This window comes from Benincasa hispida, chromosome 7 (assembly GCF_027475165.1).
Source record: "Benincasa hispida cultivar pf3 chromosome 7, pf3_genome.v1.1, whole genome shotgun sequence".
NCBI classification, from domain to species: domain Eukaryota; kingdom Viridiplantae; phylum Streptophyta; class Magnoliopsida; order Cucurbitales; family Cucurbitaceae; genus Benincasa; species Benincasa hispida.
In genome coordinates this window covers 33,586,778-33,604,389 of record NC_143484.1, presented here as the reverse complement: position 1 = coordinate 33,604,389, position 17,612 = coordinate 33,586,778, and the positions used below count along the sequence as shown (strand labels likewise).

Genomic DNA, 17,612 nt, shown 5'->3' with positions numbered 1-17,612 from the left:
TTCAAAGAGATCTTTTCTAAGTTAAATTCGACAAGCTTTTCTCAACAACTTTTTACTCATTCTTCGCAACTTTGCATTCAGCTCTTGAGAATGCGTTTGTTCAAAACAATTCTAGATTATGCGTTTACTTATTTGAATGCGACATTGAACCTGGTTACACTGTTCGTTTTGGCTTACCCCACGTGTGTCATACGGGCATTCAACTTCATGTGTTCCATATTCAACTCAACTCTTGTCTCGTTTGATTTGGCTTGCGCCCGATAGAGGAGTTGCGCTTATGCATTGATCCTGGCGACTTAACTTCGTTTTGGCTTGCCTCCACGGGTGTCATGCGGACATCCAACTACGGGTAAGTGTCTTTCACAACTTAACTCTTATCAACATGGGTTTCCCCATTGCGTTGACAGTGGAGTTGTTATTTTCAAAATTCTCTTTTTTTTATAGGAATGATCGCAATGTAATGAACACAATTCTCCGAGACCACTGCCACCCTTAAACTTAGAGGTTGGCAGCATTCTCACCGCAAGCTAAAAACAAACTCAACAGGAATATGGTAAAAAATGTTTGAGCAAGGGTTTGCACATAATAAAACTCATATTGTCAAAATTTGAAGAAGCTATTAAAAGTAAGGAGTGCCTTGCAATGCTTAGTTAGTGGATACGGTGAATTATACGTACCATCATCGATGCATCGCAAAGGAATGCAATCATACAAGGAGAATTTCAAAAGGATAATGCATAAAATATAACAAGAAAAGAACCTTAAGTAGAAATACGCATGCGACAATGCGTTGAAGTTCATACAATCGAAGCCATGCGTTGAAGGATGGGGAGGATTCTTCCGTTGTAACTGTGCATCGAGGAGAGTTATTATCGCACCTACAAGGAGAAAACGCACCACAACCAAGGAAGCAGATGCATATCCAAAATAACAATAATAAAATAAATAAAGTTAACTATGAAAGAAAAGTAAAGATAGAGTAGAAGACGTCCCTGGAGAAATTGGAGTGAAGCCACCGTAAGGAGTATTCCATGCAGGAGATTGATCTCAACTTCTTAGATCGAGACTCGTTGTCTTGACCATTGGAGCTTCCAGCAATTGTTGGACGTATGATGGTTGACATGCACCTAAGACTGCGTCCAGCTCATGTGACAGATAGCCTTTCTATCTCAGGGTCAACATTGACTTTCGACGCATCGCCTATACTTCAAATATTGTTTGCAGCTTGGTTGCACAAGCTACAGTACGCCCAAGACTAAAAGGGTGCCTGCGAAAATACAAAACAAAACAAACCATTAGCTGCCAAGTCCCCGGCAATGACACTAAAAACTTGTTTGAGGAAAAATTGGGGGTGAACGCAATATTTTGTGTGTTGTATGTCAAGCTATACATTTATACCCATGTGTCGGAGGTCATGCGTTGGAATGAAAAGTATGTGTTAATCTATTATGCAATGACCATGCGTTCCTATCACAAGTTTTCTTGCCTTCTCGCCAAGTATAACGAAAACGTAAGTTTCTCAGGTAATCTGAGGTCGAACACAGGGACTTGTCACTCAATAATGCTTGTGAAGCAATGCTTTAAAGCGATGAATAAAAGTAAAAAAGAAGAAGTTTAATGGATTACACACTAATTCTACTCCTAACTAAACAGATTGAGCAATGGAAGACTTGCGATGAGAATTGGTAGATACACAACAACCATTAATGCATAGTAATGTTTATTATTTTAAATCGCTCGAGTAATCCCAGCTCATCACACTAACGCATCACACATCTCTCGGTGGTCAGCCGCATGACTATATCTCTATAGTACATGGGTGCGTCGAGCATAAGATCGTGCCTATCTCTAGGAACAATGCATACTTTTCTTTAGTGCATCCCTTACCTTCTCAGGCAGTTAGATGCAGCTAATTAACTTATAGACAAGTATTGTAACAACCCATTGACAAGCGTTACTACAGCCTTTCACCAAGCAAAGAGGATTAACTCACTATACTCGCACAACGCATACCTCTTGATGGGTTGCTACATGCGTCCTATCTCTAGGCTACACAATTAAGTATGCGATCGCTTTTGATAAATAAGCGATGAAGGTAAACAATGATAAAGATAAAGAAGATGAAGAAGATGGCGTTGAAAGAATCAAGATATGCATTGCTTACAAAATGTCTTAATATCTTAAGCTAGAATGTAATACAATACAGAGATCAGAGAAGAAATAAAAGACTCTGCGTCAAGGCTGCTGGTGGTGCCATGGATGGATGGTGGAGATGTCTCTCTCGAGTTATATCTCCGGTGAAAGCTCCGGTCGTCACTCGGTCTGGTTTGTGGAGATAAAGAATCCTCATAGAAAATCTCACTCATGCTCTCATCTGTGATCGCAAACCTCTGCCTTGAGGCAGAAGTTCGGATATCTGGAAATGAAGGTCCAAAGGGCTATTTATAGAGTTTAAACTCCGACAACAATCATGATTGCATTATGTCTCACTGCTGCCTTTGTCACGGTATGGGTAATGTCACATCATCTTATCTTATTGATACTTCCAAAGTATATGTTTGAGGTTGATTCAACTGAAGTATCAACGCATTCTACCCATCTTGCGATCACCCTTCTATTTAAGGTTATCACTCCGTGGCTGCAATCTCCAAGTGATTACCGCATTTGCTTGACGACCGCAACTTCCATGCGATGGACGCATTCAATCACCAGAACTTCCATGTGATGGACTCATGCGATCACCGCATGCATTCATCTATGCGATAGCTCGGATTTCAGCGTATGCGTTTGATTTTGTGATTGCTTATTTCCAGTGCATGCGTTTGATTCCTGCGGTAGCTACAAAAATAGACACTTTGGCATGAAATAACTCATAGTATTGGGGTTAGTGAGGATTCAGGTGCTGATCGACACATAACTCGATTTTTCACAAATTCTAAGTATTATCATCACATTTTCTACTTGTTAGCCCTCATAATTCTAAATAAAAGACTTATAATAACTGGCATTTCTACCAGTTATCAAACATACATCCAATTTTCCAAGCGCTTCTTGGAATTTCGATTAAAAAAAACTCCTTTGACTCTTTCCACGACTGAGAGTCAGATCGTTACCTTGCTTCTTTTATGGGTTCAAGAGCAAATCCGATCCTTTCCACAGGTTAGGATCCAACCATAATATTCTTGAAGCTTTAAATCACATATTAAACTCTTTAACAAGAGCAGGTATAGAAATTTGAGCTCACAGTATTCAATCCTCATAATATAATAAAAATTATCTCAAGAACAAGATGAAAAGAAAGAAATTTGAGAGTAGAGTAACAATGGTGGCCTTTTGAAATTTTTTAGGATCGTAATGTGTGTAAAAGTTAAAATAATTTTAGGGAAGATAAAGTATAAAAAAGAGAGGAAAGTAAGATAAAAATTGGATTTGAATTTGGGTCATCGATAAAAAAAAAAGTCAAATTGAATGTGGAAACTAAAATTGAAAAGGTGAAATAATATATATATATATATATATATATATAGTGTGTGTGTGTGTGGGGTATGCAATGGTAATTTTTTTTTAATAAAACTAAAATCCACCGATTGTAAATTTTAGATCCGTGTGTCACTCACCTATAGTTTGAGTGACACTCTTTAATTGGTCCAATTTGATAATTTAACTAACTCGAGCATTTTTCCATTAAACTTCTTTTGACTATATTTTCTTCATTTGAACTATGATTTGGATGATTCAAAAGCCGTCGGAATCATTTTGAGCTCTATGTTATGAACTATTCAAATTAATAAAATTTTTAGTAAATAAAATCAGGTTTGTTATCATCAAAAAATTAATTAATTGATTGGTTAAAATTAATTAATTTGAGATTAAAGGCCAAAAAGACAACAAATGACAATGGTGATACATGAAATGGAAGAAAATAGAGAGAATGAAAGAAAAATGGAGAGGCAAGTGAACAAATCTGGGTCCTCGATGGGTTTTGAGGACCAAGAACTCGTGGACCCCATCCACGGTTTAGCAAGTGAAATGTGCACCAAGTACACGATTACTTGTTACCCACTTGATAGTGGAATGAACGGTGAGCTTGTTTTAACCTAGTAGGGGTATGAAAGCACAAATGGAGAGTGTTTTTGTAGGAGACTACTTGCCAAGGCTTTGTAGGAAAGAGGCTTTAGATCATGTTTTTTTAGTATAGGCAAGGGCCACAAGAGAGGTTTTCCTATTACCCGCTTAGTTACTTCACATTTGGAATTGCACAAAAAAGACTATTTATCTCAAAGAGATCTACATAAAATTTCCGAAGAATGCCAACGATTACTTTCTTAATTATCAAAGAAAAATCAAATCATTATAAAGAATTAATTAATCAATTGGATAATCGGGAGTCAAAAACTCAGTAATTTTAAAAGTAATTTTGAACTATTTGATTTATTAGATCTTGAATTTTTATGAATTTATTTTCATTTTCAGTAATTCATGGAAAGATGGATCGAGGACTACTTGCTAACAGCTTTGAGGCCTATTGTCCTAAGTATGCTTCCCTTTCCCACTCTTCAAGCCTAAAAACGCTCTCGGAATTAAGCACCTTTCTCTTTTCACGTGCAATATTCTTTTTTTTTTAGGGATACAATTCGAAATAGAAAATTTCAAGAAACTTATTTTATTCCAATAAGTAGATTCGAAATTAAGATAAGAAATGACAAATATAAAAATAAGGGCATCCATTCAGAAAATTTGTGAAAAATGTCACTTGATCTGTAGGCGGAGATTAATTATGATAACTTGATCCAATCTGAGACATAACAAAGACACGGATAATCTTTAAAAAAGTAATAAAAAAAAAAAAAAGGACTCCTAAAGGCCACCCACAATATACACATAAAAATGAAATTAAAGGATTCGTTTTGACATGAAATGGATATATCCATATATCTCTGACTTAGATTTATGAGATGATAAAATATGAAAAAACCCATACCAAGAATCGGTTCATGTAGAAATTGATGTATTAGCTCATGTAAAAGTACGCGTACAATACCAAAGGGCATTATTCATGTTCAAGCAAGTTTTAATAGTACGATTGTGACTGTTACAGATGTATGGGGTCGGGTAATTTTTTGGTCCTTTGTCGGTATGTGTGGATTCAAAGGTACAATAAAAGGGACACCATTTGCCATTCAAACCGTAGCAGGAAATGCTATTCGAGTAGAAGTGGATCACGGTATGCAATGAGCCGAAGTTATGATAAAGGGCTTTAGTCTCCGAAGAGATGCAACATTAAGAGCTATTTGTGGAAGCGATATACTATTAAGTTTCATACGAGATGTAACCCCTATGCCACATAATGGTTATAGGCCCCCTAAAAAACGACATGTGTAGCATCTTTGATGCAGTCATCTATTCTCCCGAGAGGTCACAATTACTGCGAGCAAACATATTGATGACGAGGAACACTGTTTTACGTTGTTGAGCATGCATAGAGCCTTTAATTACGTCTTGACGAAAATTCGATTTTTGGGAATATCGTATCAAAACAACTTTGTCTGTTTGATCAGGATTACTACTATATTTGATATTAGTATAAGTATCTCTAGTTTCTAGATTATCAGTAAAAATTATGGCACGTTTGGCTTTTTTTGAACGAATTCCATGATCTTCCACAATAATTTCATCATTTTCTCTTTCCTATTGTTCTAACTCATCGATTAATTTGTATGACCATCAAGGAACTTTTTTTTTTTTTAACTAATTTCTCTTATTTCGATCGAGTTTTGATGACTTGCTTTAGCATTGTAAGGAGTTATAACTGCATCGAATAAAGAGTTTAAGGATTTATTCGATCTTCTGACTCGATTTTATCTTCAATTTGTGGGTAATTAGTATTAAGAAAGATAGCATGAATCTTATTTGTCCAAACATTCTTATATAATTTTTTTCTAGAAGTTTCATTTATCATTGAGAATGAAAAAACAAAATGGATTTGTCTGTAATTAGGTCCACTCAACAACAGATCATATGTTTTTGGTAAATAGTATTTTTTTTAGTTTTATCATTAACTAATTGAGTCATTTTTTCCCGTACATCTCGAGCTAGAGTAAGGGATCCCTTATCCATAACTTGAATTCTATTTATAATTTTTTTTGTTTAAATTGATTTTTTTGTTCATTAAGATAATTCCAAGGATTATTGAACTCATCATAAGAAAGTTTTTCTGTTGTGAACAAAGATATCTTTTTTTCTATCATTTCAAAAAAAAAAAAAAAAGTTACTACACTAAGTGGATGTGTAAAAACTATTATGTCTTTTCTGTCACTTTGACATGTATAAAAAAAATATTGTGACATTTCAATTTCAGTTCTAACAGTATTTTCAAATTTATCATTCAAACTTTTCGATTTACAACTCTTCATTGGAACTCACTACCCAAAATCTTAGGGCTGACAATGTGCCTTGAAGTTCCTCGATTAACCACACTACAATGGCCTTATCGAACGATCCACTATCAAGCACTTGCCTCAAGCTGAATTGAAATTAAGATACTGATGCAAGTTCTTCCCCTCTGAATCAAATAGATACATATATGAGAGGCTTTAACTAAAGGTAGCTTGTCTCGCCTTTCAAAAGCGATGGGAATAGTTGAGAAAAAAGTGGCGAACAAATGCGCCACGTGGGAATCTGCCGAACAGTTCAAGCCAAATCTTGAAGAAAGCTAAAAAAACCTTCCTCTGCCGCTTCCAACCCACGGGAGTATACAATGACAACTTTCGAGCACTCATGCCCAATCGTGAAACTGGCTGTTGAACTTCTGATGGCGCATTGCTATAACCTGAGCCATGCAACAGCGAGATTCCCTTTGATCCTTGCCGATGTGCTTGACGGTCTCCCATAATACGCTCACTTGGGGACTTCTTACTCCAGTTGTTCCAAGAGTCTCCGCTAGTTGAACCCTGTCTAGTAGACTCCCTGTTTAGTTCATCCCCTTTATCAGCTCTTTGATTAGGATACTATTACCTAGGTTCCTAAAGTTTTCGCGGAAGCCAGTAGTGGACCATCTGCTATCAGAACAGCTAGCCCAGTCGACATTAAAGTATGCAAAGAAGGTGGTTAACGATCCTAGAGTGTAGATCAGCATGCCGCAGTGAATATGTACTTGGGTCCTGTATATACCACCTGTCACACCCTTCTTCTTTAGGGGCTTCGACTCTCAAATAAAGTTCTTGTTTCACCAATTCAAAAATTGGCGAAAGTTTTTTTACTAATGAATCGATATCAAAGTCATTCCATTCTAGAGACCTCCCTCAATCAAAATATCCTATTTCTAAATTTTCATAACGTCCCCCTAGAATTCCTTCCAAAGTTTGTTGAATAATTTTTACGGATTCTGTCATCTTAACAAGTCTAACTAAATAACGAGTTAATGAATCTTCTTCTTTTTGCCACTAAACTTCCCAATAAAATTTGTCATAACACTCATAATGACCAACTTTATGAAGATCCCATGGTATTCCAGAAGCTCGCAACATTAGTCCCGATAACCCCTAATTTATGACCTCTTCTCCAGAAATAATGTCACACCCATAAAATAGAAGAGATCAATCCCACATTCGACTCAAGAGGAAACTGAACTTAACCAACCCTTGGACACTTTCTTTTTTGTAGTATATAAATAAGGGATTCTTTCTCATATCCTCTATATAGCTCGTTGTCGGTCCTTTGCAAGTGCACTCAACGAGCATTGTACATCTTTCTTAAGATCAAATAATTCCATCGAATTGAGTATGATTGTATGTGTGATAACATCTACTATACCAGGAATATCAATGAACCCGATTATTGAAATTGCTCTAACATTTATCAATTTTGAAAAAGGGTAAGAAGAAATAGTTCGATCCTCTTTATTTTGACTTCTTAAATCGAGAAATCCATGAATTGGGATCCTCGTTGATAAAGGGGTATTTTCATGGGTTTGCCTTGGTATCATGTTCATACCATTGTATTGAATGATCTCGATCGTTTGCTGGCCAACTTGATCCTTTTCCTCAGGGATCCCAGATGAGGGAACCCTAAGAGAGTCACTAACTCCAACTATCATTCATGTACGATCCATACTAGATCTGACCAACTGCCTATCCTACCTCCTCAATTTTTTATTGGATTAGTCAAGAACCTGAATTCAGTTAGTATTCTTCCCCCAAATCCTCATCCTTAACTACGAAACCCCAACCATACTTTGGTCGAAACCGAACCAGATGGATAGACAGATTACTTAACCGAAACCCAATCGGGGGACTTTCATTAACTGAATCCATCCATAAACCTAGACCTTGACAACCTTCGTAACCAAAGCATCACGACAACATTCAAAGGTCACTTTTAGATTCTTAAGTCGGTGAGCAAGGAGGAGCACGTATTTTTCGTGGTCTATATCATGTGAGTTATAGCAGTCCTAGGGAATTTGTTCAGTGTCTCAAAGTTGTAATCTTCCTATTAATGATTGTGACAGCTTTTACAGGATACGTTCTACCTTGGGGTCAGATGAGCTTTTGGGGAGCAACTATCTATAACAACATCACTTGATTGAAAAAGCCATTAGCACAAGATTTACGGGCTTCTCTTTTCTCAAGAATGAAAAAAAAATCTTGTTCTTTGAGAAGAAACTGCACCGAAGTGGCCGATTTGCTTAATTTGGGTCAAACCTTGATGTTGCGACTCAGGCATTAGTCAATAGAGGTGCAAGCCTTCCTCACTAGCTCAGTTATAGAGCGATCAATTGTTAACCAATTAGTCATAGGTTCGAATCCTACTTTGGGAGATTTGATTCATTCCGAATTAAAGAATTCAGAATGAAGAGGTTTACTTTGACAGTTAAGGGTTTTCGTACACGTGTACTCGATACTAGATTGTTATCGTGAAACGTAGCACTCTTATCTAGCAAACGGGTGGAATGTGAATCTATGTGCAGTTAAAATCGTGGATCGAGTCTACAATTTAGGGAAAATCGGTCCATAGTTCATTTAGATACTTTGTGAACTAAGTACACGTTTTCACCTAATCGTGTATTGGGTCCACAATTAAACAACTCTATTTTTGTCAATATTTTTCCCTCAATCCTATTTTTGTTATTAATTATTAAAATAACATTATTTTAAAAAATCGTACATTCCAACTTTTAAAATCATACGTATTCTGATTTTCTCTAAACCATAGTAATCATATTTGTAAAATCATATTTGTAATTTAACCTTTAAAAAAATTAGATGTCACTTATATTTAGCATTTAGAAGATATTTGATCTGTTGATGCCACATTTTGATATAAAAATAAAACAAAAGAATTTCTTTTTGGCTAAAATACTATTTTTTTGCCTATATTTTTAAGTTTGTTCAATTTTAGTCCTATTTTTAATTTTCTAATTTTGCTTCATGTATTTTCAATAAATCTTAAATTTAGATATTGGTTAAATAATAATAATATTTTCATGCAAGATATTATAATACCAACATAATTTATTATTATTTTAAGATTTATTGAACGTGTAGAGCGTAAAATTGGACAATTGAAAGTAGGAAAAGTTGCAAACAATGCATCTAAGAATTGTTGTTTCTAAATATAAGAATTTGTGATATAGATGTACAAAAATTACCTATTAAGTATAATGATAGTTGCAATTATACTCACAAACTTTCAATTGTAAAAGTTGAATCCTCAAATTTATAAAGTGTTAAAATTGAACCCTCAAACTTAGATGATTGTAGAAATTGTAACAATAGTATAAGTCTGAGGGTATAATTTTTGTCATTTGGGAATCCAGTTTCTACAATTATTTTAAGTTTGGGTTCTAATTTTAACACTTATAAAAATTGAGGGCCCAATTTTTATGATTAAAAGTTTGAGTGTGTAATTGCTATTACTACCATATTTAAGGGTGATTTTCACAATTCTAGGGGTGGATTTTGGAATTTGCAAGAGATAAAAAAATTTCAAAGAAAATAAAAATTAGAAGTTTTTCGTTGTTTGTAGAAGAACATTGAATAACCAAATCAAAATAAAGCTTTGAGAATCCAAAAACTTTATTAATGAAGGCTCACACTTATTATTTTAAATTCTGGTTGGTATGTAACATGCAAATACTTCGTAATATCTAGAATATTTTCATATTTTGTCACTTCGTAATATCTAGAATATTTTCATGTTTTGTCACACCTTTTATATTAAAAATAACTTAAATTCCACGCACATACCTTGTAATACCTAAATTATTCATCACACATATCGTGTAATAGCTAAATTATGCATCAAACCCCACACATATACCTTGTAATGGTTAACTTATTAAATTCATGCAAAAGCAAATACTATGTACAAAGCAATCATCAACTTAACCTCACAAATGCTCTATATTCTATTATTTAAAGTACATCTAATTTAATAAATATTTGATTTTTTAAAATTAAGCTTATAAATACTAATTTATATTTATATATTTTTTCGTTCTTATCCACCATCTACTAATGGTTTCAACAGTAAACTAAGTTTTAAAAACTAAAAAGTATTCTCAGCTTCATATTCCATCATATTTTGGACTTTTCTAATGTTTTTTTTAAAAAATTAAAATTACAGATATTTTATTTACCCATGGTTTTTTTCTGCTTTATCACTAACTGCTTGAGTATGTTTTCAAAAACGTTTTTTATAACTAAAAAATTAGGGGTCATTTGATAACTAAAATGGTTTTTGGTTTTTAGTTTTTTTTAGAAAATAGGAATATTGCTATCAATTTGAGTTGTATGTTTTTTCAATTTGAAAAAGGTTTTTTAAAATGTTAAGAAATTCACCCTTTTATATGAAATTGAATGGTTAATAATGTGGAAAATATTCTTCTGTTACACTTCATTATCACATCAATTCTCATTTTTTTATTTAATAAAAAATCAATTTTTTTAAGGCAATTTAAAAGTTCAAAGTTAAAAGATTTGGAAGATATGAATAAAATTATTATTTTTTTAAATGACACTGTGGGCTTTTTGTCCGGTAATCACAAGTTAATTAATTAATTAACTAATTAATATTTGGATGATAATAAATTTGTTTTTATTCACTTAACAATTTTAGTAATTTAAAAAGACCATTGTATAATGCTTTGAATAACAAATCTAAAGCAATTTAAATAACTCAAATCAGAGCTTAAACGAAGAAGTAATAGTCAAAATAAAAATCAATAAAAATCATTACTTAGTGATGACATGGCAATTGACATGATGAAGTCAACAATCAGACGATTGACATGACACTTGATACGGAGGTGGCCAACGGTCAACACGATCACATGGTAGATGAGGACAATTTTCTAATGGTCAAAAGTGGCGAATAATGATCCAATAAGATTGCAACATGTGATAATTTAATAATAAGATAATAAAACAAATTTAAGAATAATTAAGAGGTCTGCACGTGATTTTCAAAGAAATGTGTTTTGTGTAGTTGAACTTGTGTTGATATAAATTTGATGCATATATAATTTGCGATTTTCTTTTTGCTCTTTTTAAAAAATTATAATATGCAATTTTTTAGAAAAAAATCTATTCATTACTTTCTTCAATCTACCGATTCTGTTTCTTATTCTTCTTTAATCGATTCCTTCAATTATTCTTCATGTCTTTGTTGGCTCAATCCGGATTTTTTTAAAGAAATAAGAAGAGTGGGAGGATTTCTAGCTATAGAAAAAAAGTACTGAGAAGGAGGATACAAGGAGAGAGAGAGAAAATTTCTAACCATAAAAAGCGAATTGAGAATGAAGATAGAAGGAGCAAGAGCAAAAAATAAGGAACGAGGACTAAGAAAATTTCTAACCACGTAAAAATGAACTATAGAGAGCATATTGAGAAGGAGGATACAAGAAGCGAGGAGCGAGGAAATATATGGACGTGTGTGGGTGTGTATGCATGTTAGGGTAAAAATCTTGACGCATCTTAGGTTAAAAATAGTAATTTCATGTGTTGGTGATGCAAGTATAAGACCAAAATTCATTATTTTTAAACCTTGGACTAATATACATTTGAACCCTCTATAGAAAACTCCTATCAAAAGGATTACTTTTACAAGATTGAAATGAATCAAAGTTAAGGATATAAAGACTAAAATAAATGGATAAGAGGAGAAGGATTGAAAATACAAAAACCTAAATATGAGGTTTAAAACTGGTAAAAAACCAACAATCGATTGCACAAAATGGTTCAGGTATCGAATGTATGAAGTTCAAATTACACCCTTTGTTAAAGTTCATAAATTTCAAATGATGAAATTGAAAGTGCTTTAAATTGATCGACCAAAATTTGCAGTAAAAATTCAAAGTTCTCCATTTTTTTCAAAACCCAAAAGTGGTATATGAACTTTAAAAATTGAGTTGATAGAGAGAGAGAGCGCAGTGAACTGTAGAAAAACAATGGAGAACGAAAAACCAGAGCATCATGTTCTGATCTTCCCCTTTCCAGCTCAAGGCCATGTCAACTCCATGCTCAAACTCGCCGAGCTTCTTTCCCTCTCCGGCCTCCGTATCACCTTCCTCAACATCCATCGAATTCACCACAAACTCATTCTCCACACAGACATCCAATTTCGTTTCTCTCGTTTTCCCAATTTCCAATTCCAAACCATCACGGACGGCCTTTCGGCCGATAATCGCCCCATCGGCAAGTTCTCTGACTTGATCAACCGTTTGAAATCCGTCACCAAGCCACTCCTCATGCAGATGCTCGTCTCGGGTCAATTGGGTCCGACTCCCACTTGCATAATTCTTGATGGGCTTTTCAATTTCATCATAGATGTTGACGCTGAACCTAAGATTCCTGTTTTCAGTTTCCGGACTATCAGTGCTTGTTCTTTCTGGGCTTATTCATTCGTTCCCAAACTTATTGAAGATGGTCAGCTTCCGATCAAAGGTAATCAACGATCTATTTGCAATTTCCCCCAATTTGTTTGGTGGTGAGGGAATTGATTGATCTATGTTCCAATTCAGGGGAAGAAGACATGGATAGAATCGTCGACGGTATGGCTGGGATGGAAAATATTCTTCGATGCAGAGATCTCCCTAGTTTCTGCCGATTGGAAGACCCATTTGATCCAACTCTTCAATACAGCGTCACGCAAACCAGAAAAAGCTTTAAAGCCCACGCTCTGATATTCAACACATTTGAGGACTTGGAAGGCTCTGTTCTGTCACATCTTCGAAGGCGATGCTCAAATGTCTACGCGATCGGACCTCTCCACGCACACCTGAAATCCAGGCTTTCCGGTGAAGAATCTCCGCCGGCATTAGAGTCCTATAACAGCCTTTGGGAGGTTGATCGGAGCTGCTTGACGTGGCTTGACGCTCAGCCTTCGAAATCTGTCATCTACGTTAGCTTTGGTAGCGTTGTGGTTATGGGGGATGACCAATTTCGGGAGTTTTGGCATGGATTGGTGGATAGTGGTAAGCGGTTTCTGTGGCTTGTGCGGTCCAATTTGGTGGCCGGAAAAGATGGGGAAAATGAGGTTCCGACGGAGTTGGAGGAAGGAACGAAGGAAAGAGGGTGTATGGTGGGTTGGGCGCCGCAAGTGGAAGTGTTGGCTCATGAAGCCATTGGAGGGTTTTTGACTCACAGTGGATGGAATTCGACATTAGAGGGAATGGTCGCCGGCGTGCCGATGATCTGTTGGCCTCAATTTGCGGATCAGCAGACGAACAGCCGATATGTGAGTGAAGTTTGGAGAATTGGGTTGGATATGAAGGACGTTTGCGACAGAGAAACAGTGGCGAAGATGGTGAACGATGTGATGGAAAATAGAAGAAATGAATTGATGGGTTCTGTTATTGAGACTGCAAAATTGGCTATGACAAGTGTGGAAGAAGGTGGATCGTCCTACTGTGATTTGGAGCGGATGATTGACGATATTCAATTGCTTTGCCAACGGCAGAGAGAAGCCATTGATTAAACATTTCATTTCTCTGTATGTTTTAAGCTATGTAATATATTGTGCGCAGTTGATAGTTGGATATGCAAACATAATTAATAAAGGAAGTCATACGCTTTCACTACATTAGTAGAAGAAAATGGAAACCCAACCAAAGTGGGATTTGTAGAAACATTCAACAAAAACTTAAAACCATAGGAGATTTACAGAACATTATTACAGGGTAGACAGACACAGAGAAGAACAGAGGTTAACAGAAAACTTTAACCAGAGATTTCAATGGATTTGATGTCAGGCTTCTTCTGTTCCACTTTTGGTACTGTCACAGTGAGAAGTCCATTCTCCATACTGGCTTTCACCTCTTCAACTTTAGCATTTTCAGGCAGCCTAAATCTCCTCATGAACTTCCCACTGCTTCGTTCAATTCTATGCCATTTATCGTTCTTCTCTTCCTGTTCTTTGCTTCTCTCTCCACTGATCTGCAAAACTCTGCCTTCTTCAACCTCAACTTTGACTTCCTGTTTGTTGATTCCAGGGAGATCGGCAGTGAAGATGTGGGCATGTGGGGTTTCCTTCCAGTCGATGCGAGTGTTGGCAAAAGCAGAGGTTTCACGAGCAGAGGAAGGAACATTAGCCAACGAATTTGAGAATGAAAATCCATCGAATGGATCCCAAACGTCTAATGAAAAGGGGTCGAAGATGTTGCTCTTGCGACCACCGAAAAAGCTTGGAATCAGTGACATGGTGTTCTTGATTCTTGAAAGCTTGTGAAAAGAGTGCAACAATGTGGATCGTGAAATGAAATTTGTTTGTTGTTTGCTTTGCTGCTGATGGTGAAGAATCACACTGAAGGTGGTTTAAATAGAACGGTAGAGAGAATTAGATATTTCGCCACTTTTCTGGTGTTTTCGTTCCTTTTTATCAGAAGTTGGTGGAAGAGTGAGAACTTGTAGAAACTTCCATATTGTTCTCTAACCCTCTGGACCATGGAATTTCAAATTCCCATTTTTGTCCTTAAAAACTCAATTTCTTTTTTTCTCGAGTTAATTAGGTTTATAGGATTAATTTTTATTTTAATTAGGTAAAAAGGATACTTTTAAACTTAGTTAGGTAAATGGGGTTATTTTTTTTGTCCTCATCCGAATGTATCTCTTGATTTTGAAATATTATATTATTTTTTTCAATTCATTAAAAAAAAATGTCTAAATGCATCTGTTCAATAGATACATTAGGTGGGTTAGAAAAAGTAGAGTTGTCAAGTCGGTCTTTATATTTTTAAGTCCACCTTCATATTATTAATTTGTTTCAGTGCAATATTTTATTTAGTAAGTTTATATATTTTTGTTATTTAACAAAAAAAATTAAGTTTTTAATAATCTTTACTGATTTTTTTAATGTTTATTTTGTTTACAGTGGATATTATATTAAAGAAAAGTTCTACAAACCATCATTCAAAGTTTTTTATTTTCTTGGTGAAGTACAATATTTTTCTTTTAATAAGTTGATATATTTTTTTTTGTAGTGGGTTAATTTCTTTTGTATTGATTCTCATAATTTTTTTTATATTGGTTTAATTTCATAGTTTTCATAAGGAAGAATTACATGTGATTGGCATTGTGTTAAATATGTTCGGGTTAACTATTAAAAATAGGTTATTAGACTTCTAAATGATTCTAGATTTTTTAAAATATTCACTAAGTCAATGACCTAATAAATTCAAAATCAAATGTACTAACGAGTTAATTAGAAAAATAAGGTACTTTATAAAGATAATTAGATAAAAAGACACTTTTAAAACTATTTAGATAAATAGGGCATTATTTTTGTCCATATTGAAATACTTAGCTTTGAAAGACACATTCAACAAAATTTTACATTTTAAATCATTAATAATTTCTTTTTCTCTTATTTTTTAGCATCATACGTAAGAGAAAAAAAAATTTTAAAAAAATTCACATTTTCCATATCTTTTAGCATCACATATAAACTGAGATATTTTTTTACAAGAAAAAAAAATCGCATTTTCTCTTTACTTTTAGTAAAAATAAACTAATTCAAATTTTTAAAAATTAAAATTTATCTTTAATTCACGTTTAAAGAAAAAATCTAATGTTATCTAAAAATCTATCTTTCACATTAAATACCTATCTATATCTGTTACACGTAAAAAAAAAAAAAAAAAAAAAAGGTTTGCAATTAGAAGCATAATCAAACATCTTTTTTCATTTTGCCAAAATTTTAAAATTTATTAGTAGTTTTAAATATAAAATTAAGAATATGTTCCTAATGGAAAAAATGATGATATTACTTTATTTTGTGGAGAAAACAAAAAAAAAAACTAAAACCAATGATATACCTTTTTTATAAAAAGAATTAAAGAATGAAAATGAAATCTAAAGAGAGGTATTTAAATAAGAATATAAAGTTAATAGTGGTATTGGTGTATATTTTTATGTTAAATTTTTTTTAATAATGTATATTATTTCTTTATTTTATAGTAGATTAACTGGAGAAACATTGACATTTTATTTTATAGTGGATTAATTGAAGAATTTATTTTATAGTGGATTAATTGGAGAATTTATTTTATAGTCGGTTAGTTAGACGTTTTATTTCTCAAATGAAACAAAAATGTAAAATGTCCATAATTTTGTACTGATTTTTTTTTTATTTTGTTTACAGTGGCTTTTATTTATGAGAAAAACTCTACAATCAAGTCATTCAAAGGTTATGTATATAGTTAATTACTATTATTTGGAATGATGTATTGATTATTGAATATTGAACGTTAATGTTAGTATTATTGTTGTTATTGTTATGTTTACCATTTATCTAGTCAATTTATTTTGGATTATTCACCTTAATATTGTAAACTTTATGATGATTAAAAAACAAAGATTCATGTCAATATAAAAGAATATTTATCATTGATTTATGATCAAATGATGATGCATGTCTTTAGTAACAATATTTATCATGATTTTGTACCCATTTTTTATTATTATTTTGTTTGAAGGTGGATATTATTTTAAAAAACATTCCTTTATTGTTTTAAAAAAACATTCCTTTGTAAAAATAGGAATAACACATACTTATTTATCATGATTTTGTTCTCATTTTTTAATTATTATTTTGTGTGAAGTTAGATATTATTTTTAAAAAAAACATTCCTTTTATAAAAAAGGAATAACTCATACTTATTTATCATGATTTTGTACCTATTTGTTTATTATGGTTTTGTACCTATTTTTTATATTATTACTTTCCATTTTCAACCCATTGTTTGAAACGAATACAACCAAAAAATTAAATATTTTTTTTAATATAGTTGGCCTAATTAAACAAAAGAAATGAAAACTTATTAAATGTTTTAAATGGTCAAATTAAAATTTCATTTTGAGTGTAATTTTTTTTAATATAGTTGGCCTAATATATACTTACATATATTATGATAAATATCAAATTGCATTGAGCAAACTACAATGGACATTGTTGAATTTTGCCAAGCGGGATAGAATATGATAGTCAACCATCTCTTCGTATAAACATGCATCGTCAAGTTGACTTCAACACATTAATCGATGGATTATGTGATGCATTATCAATAAATAGAGATGGGGGTAGAGGTAATATTTAGATATGGTAGTTATGTAGCGGGA

The 17,612-nt window shown here is 33.5% G+C and overlaps 2 protein-coding genes across 2 annotated transcripts; one reads left to right on the top strand and one right to left on the bottom strand.

The window, feature by feature from the left end:
- Positions 1-12,226: 12,226 nt before the first annotated feature.
- Positions 12,227-14,077, top strand: LOC120081737 (7-deoxyloganetic acid glucosyltransferase-like). Its single transcript, XM_039036839.2, has 2 exons — positions 12,227-12,941; positions 13,019-14,077. Exons 1-2 carry the CDS (start codon positions 12,446-12,448, stop codon positions 13,972-13,974), a joined length of 1,452 nt encoding a protein of 483 aa, XP_038892767.1. The 5' UTR covers positions 12,227-12,445; the 3' UTR covers positions 13,975-14,077.
- On the bottom strand, positions 14,049-14,968 carry LOC120081738 (17.8 kDa class I heat shock protein-like). Its single transcript, XM_039036840.2, has one exon. The coding sequence runs from the start codon at positions 14,694-14,696 to the stop codon at positions 14,217-14,219; it is 480 nt and encodes a 159-aa protein (XP_038892768.1). The 5' UTR covers positions 14,697-14,968; the 3' UTR covers positions 14,049-14,216.
- Between the last annotated feature and the right edge of the window lie 2,644 nt (positions 14,969-17,612).

What these genes read in the sequence shown, in the direction of transcription:
- LOC120081738 (XM_039036840.2), bottom strand. Translation starts at nt 14,696, where the DNA reads ATGTCACTGATTCCAAGCTTTTTCGGTGGTCGCAAGAGCAACATCTTC.
- LOC120081737 (XM_039036839.2), top strand. Translation starts at nt 12,446, where the DNA reads ATGGAGAACGAAAAACCAGAGCATCATGTTCTGATCTTCCCCTTTCCA. An exon ending in TGGTCAGCTTCCGATCAAAG is followed by an intron (nt 12,942 to 13,018) that starts GTAATCAACGAT and finishes GTTCCAATTCAG; the next exon opens with GGGAAGAAGACATGGATAGA.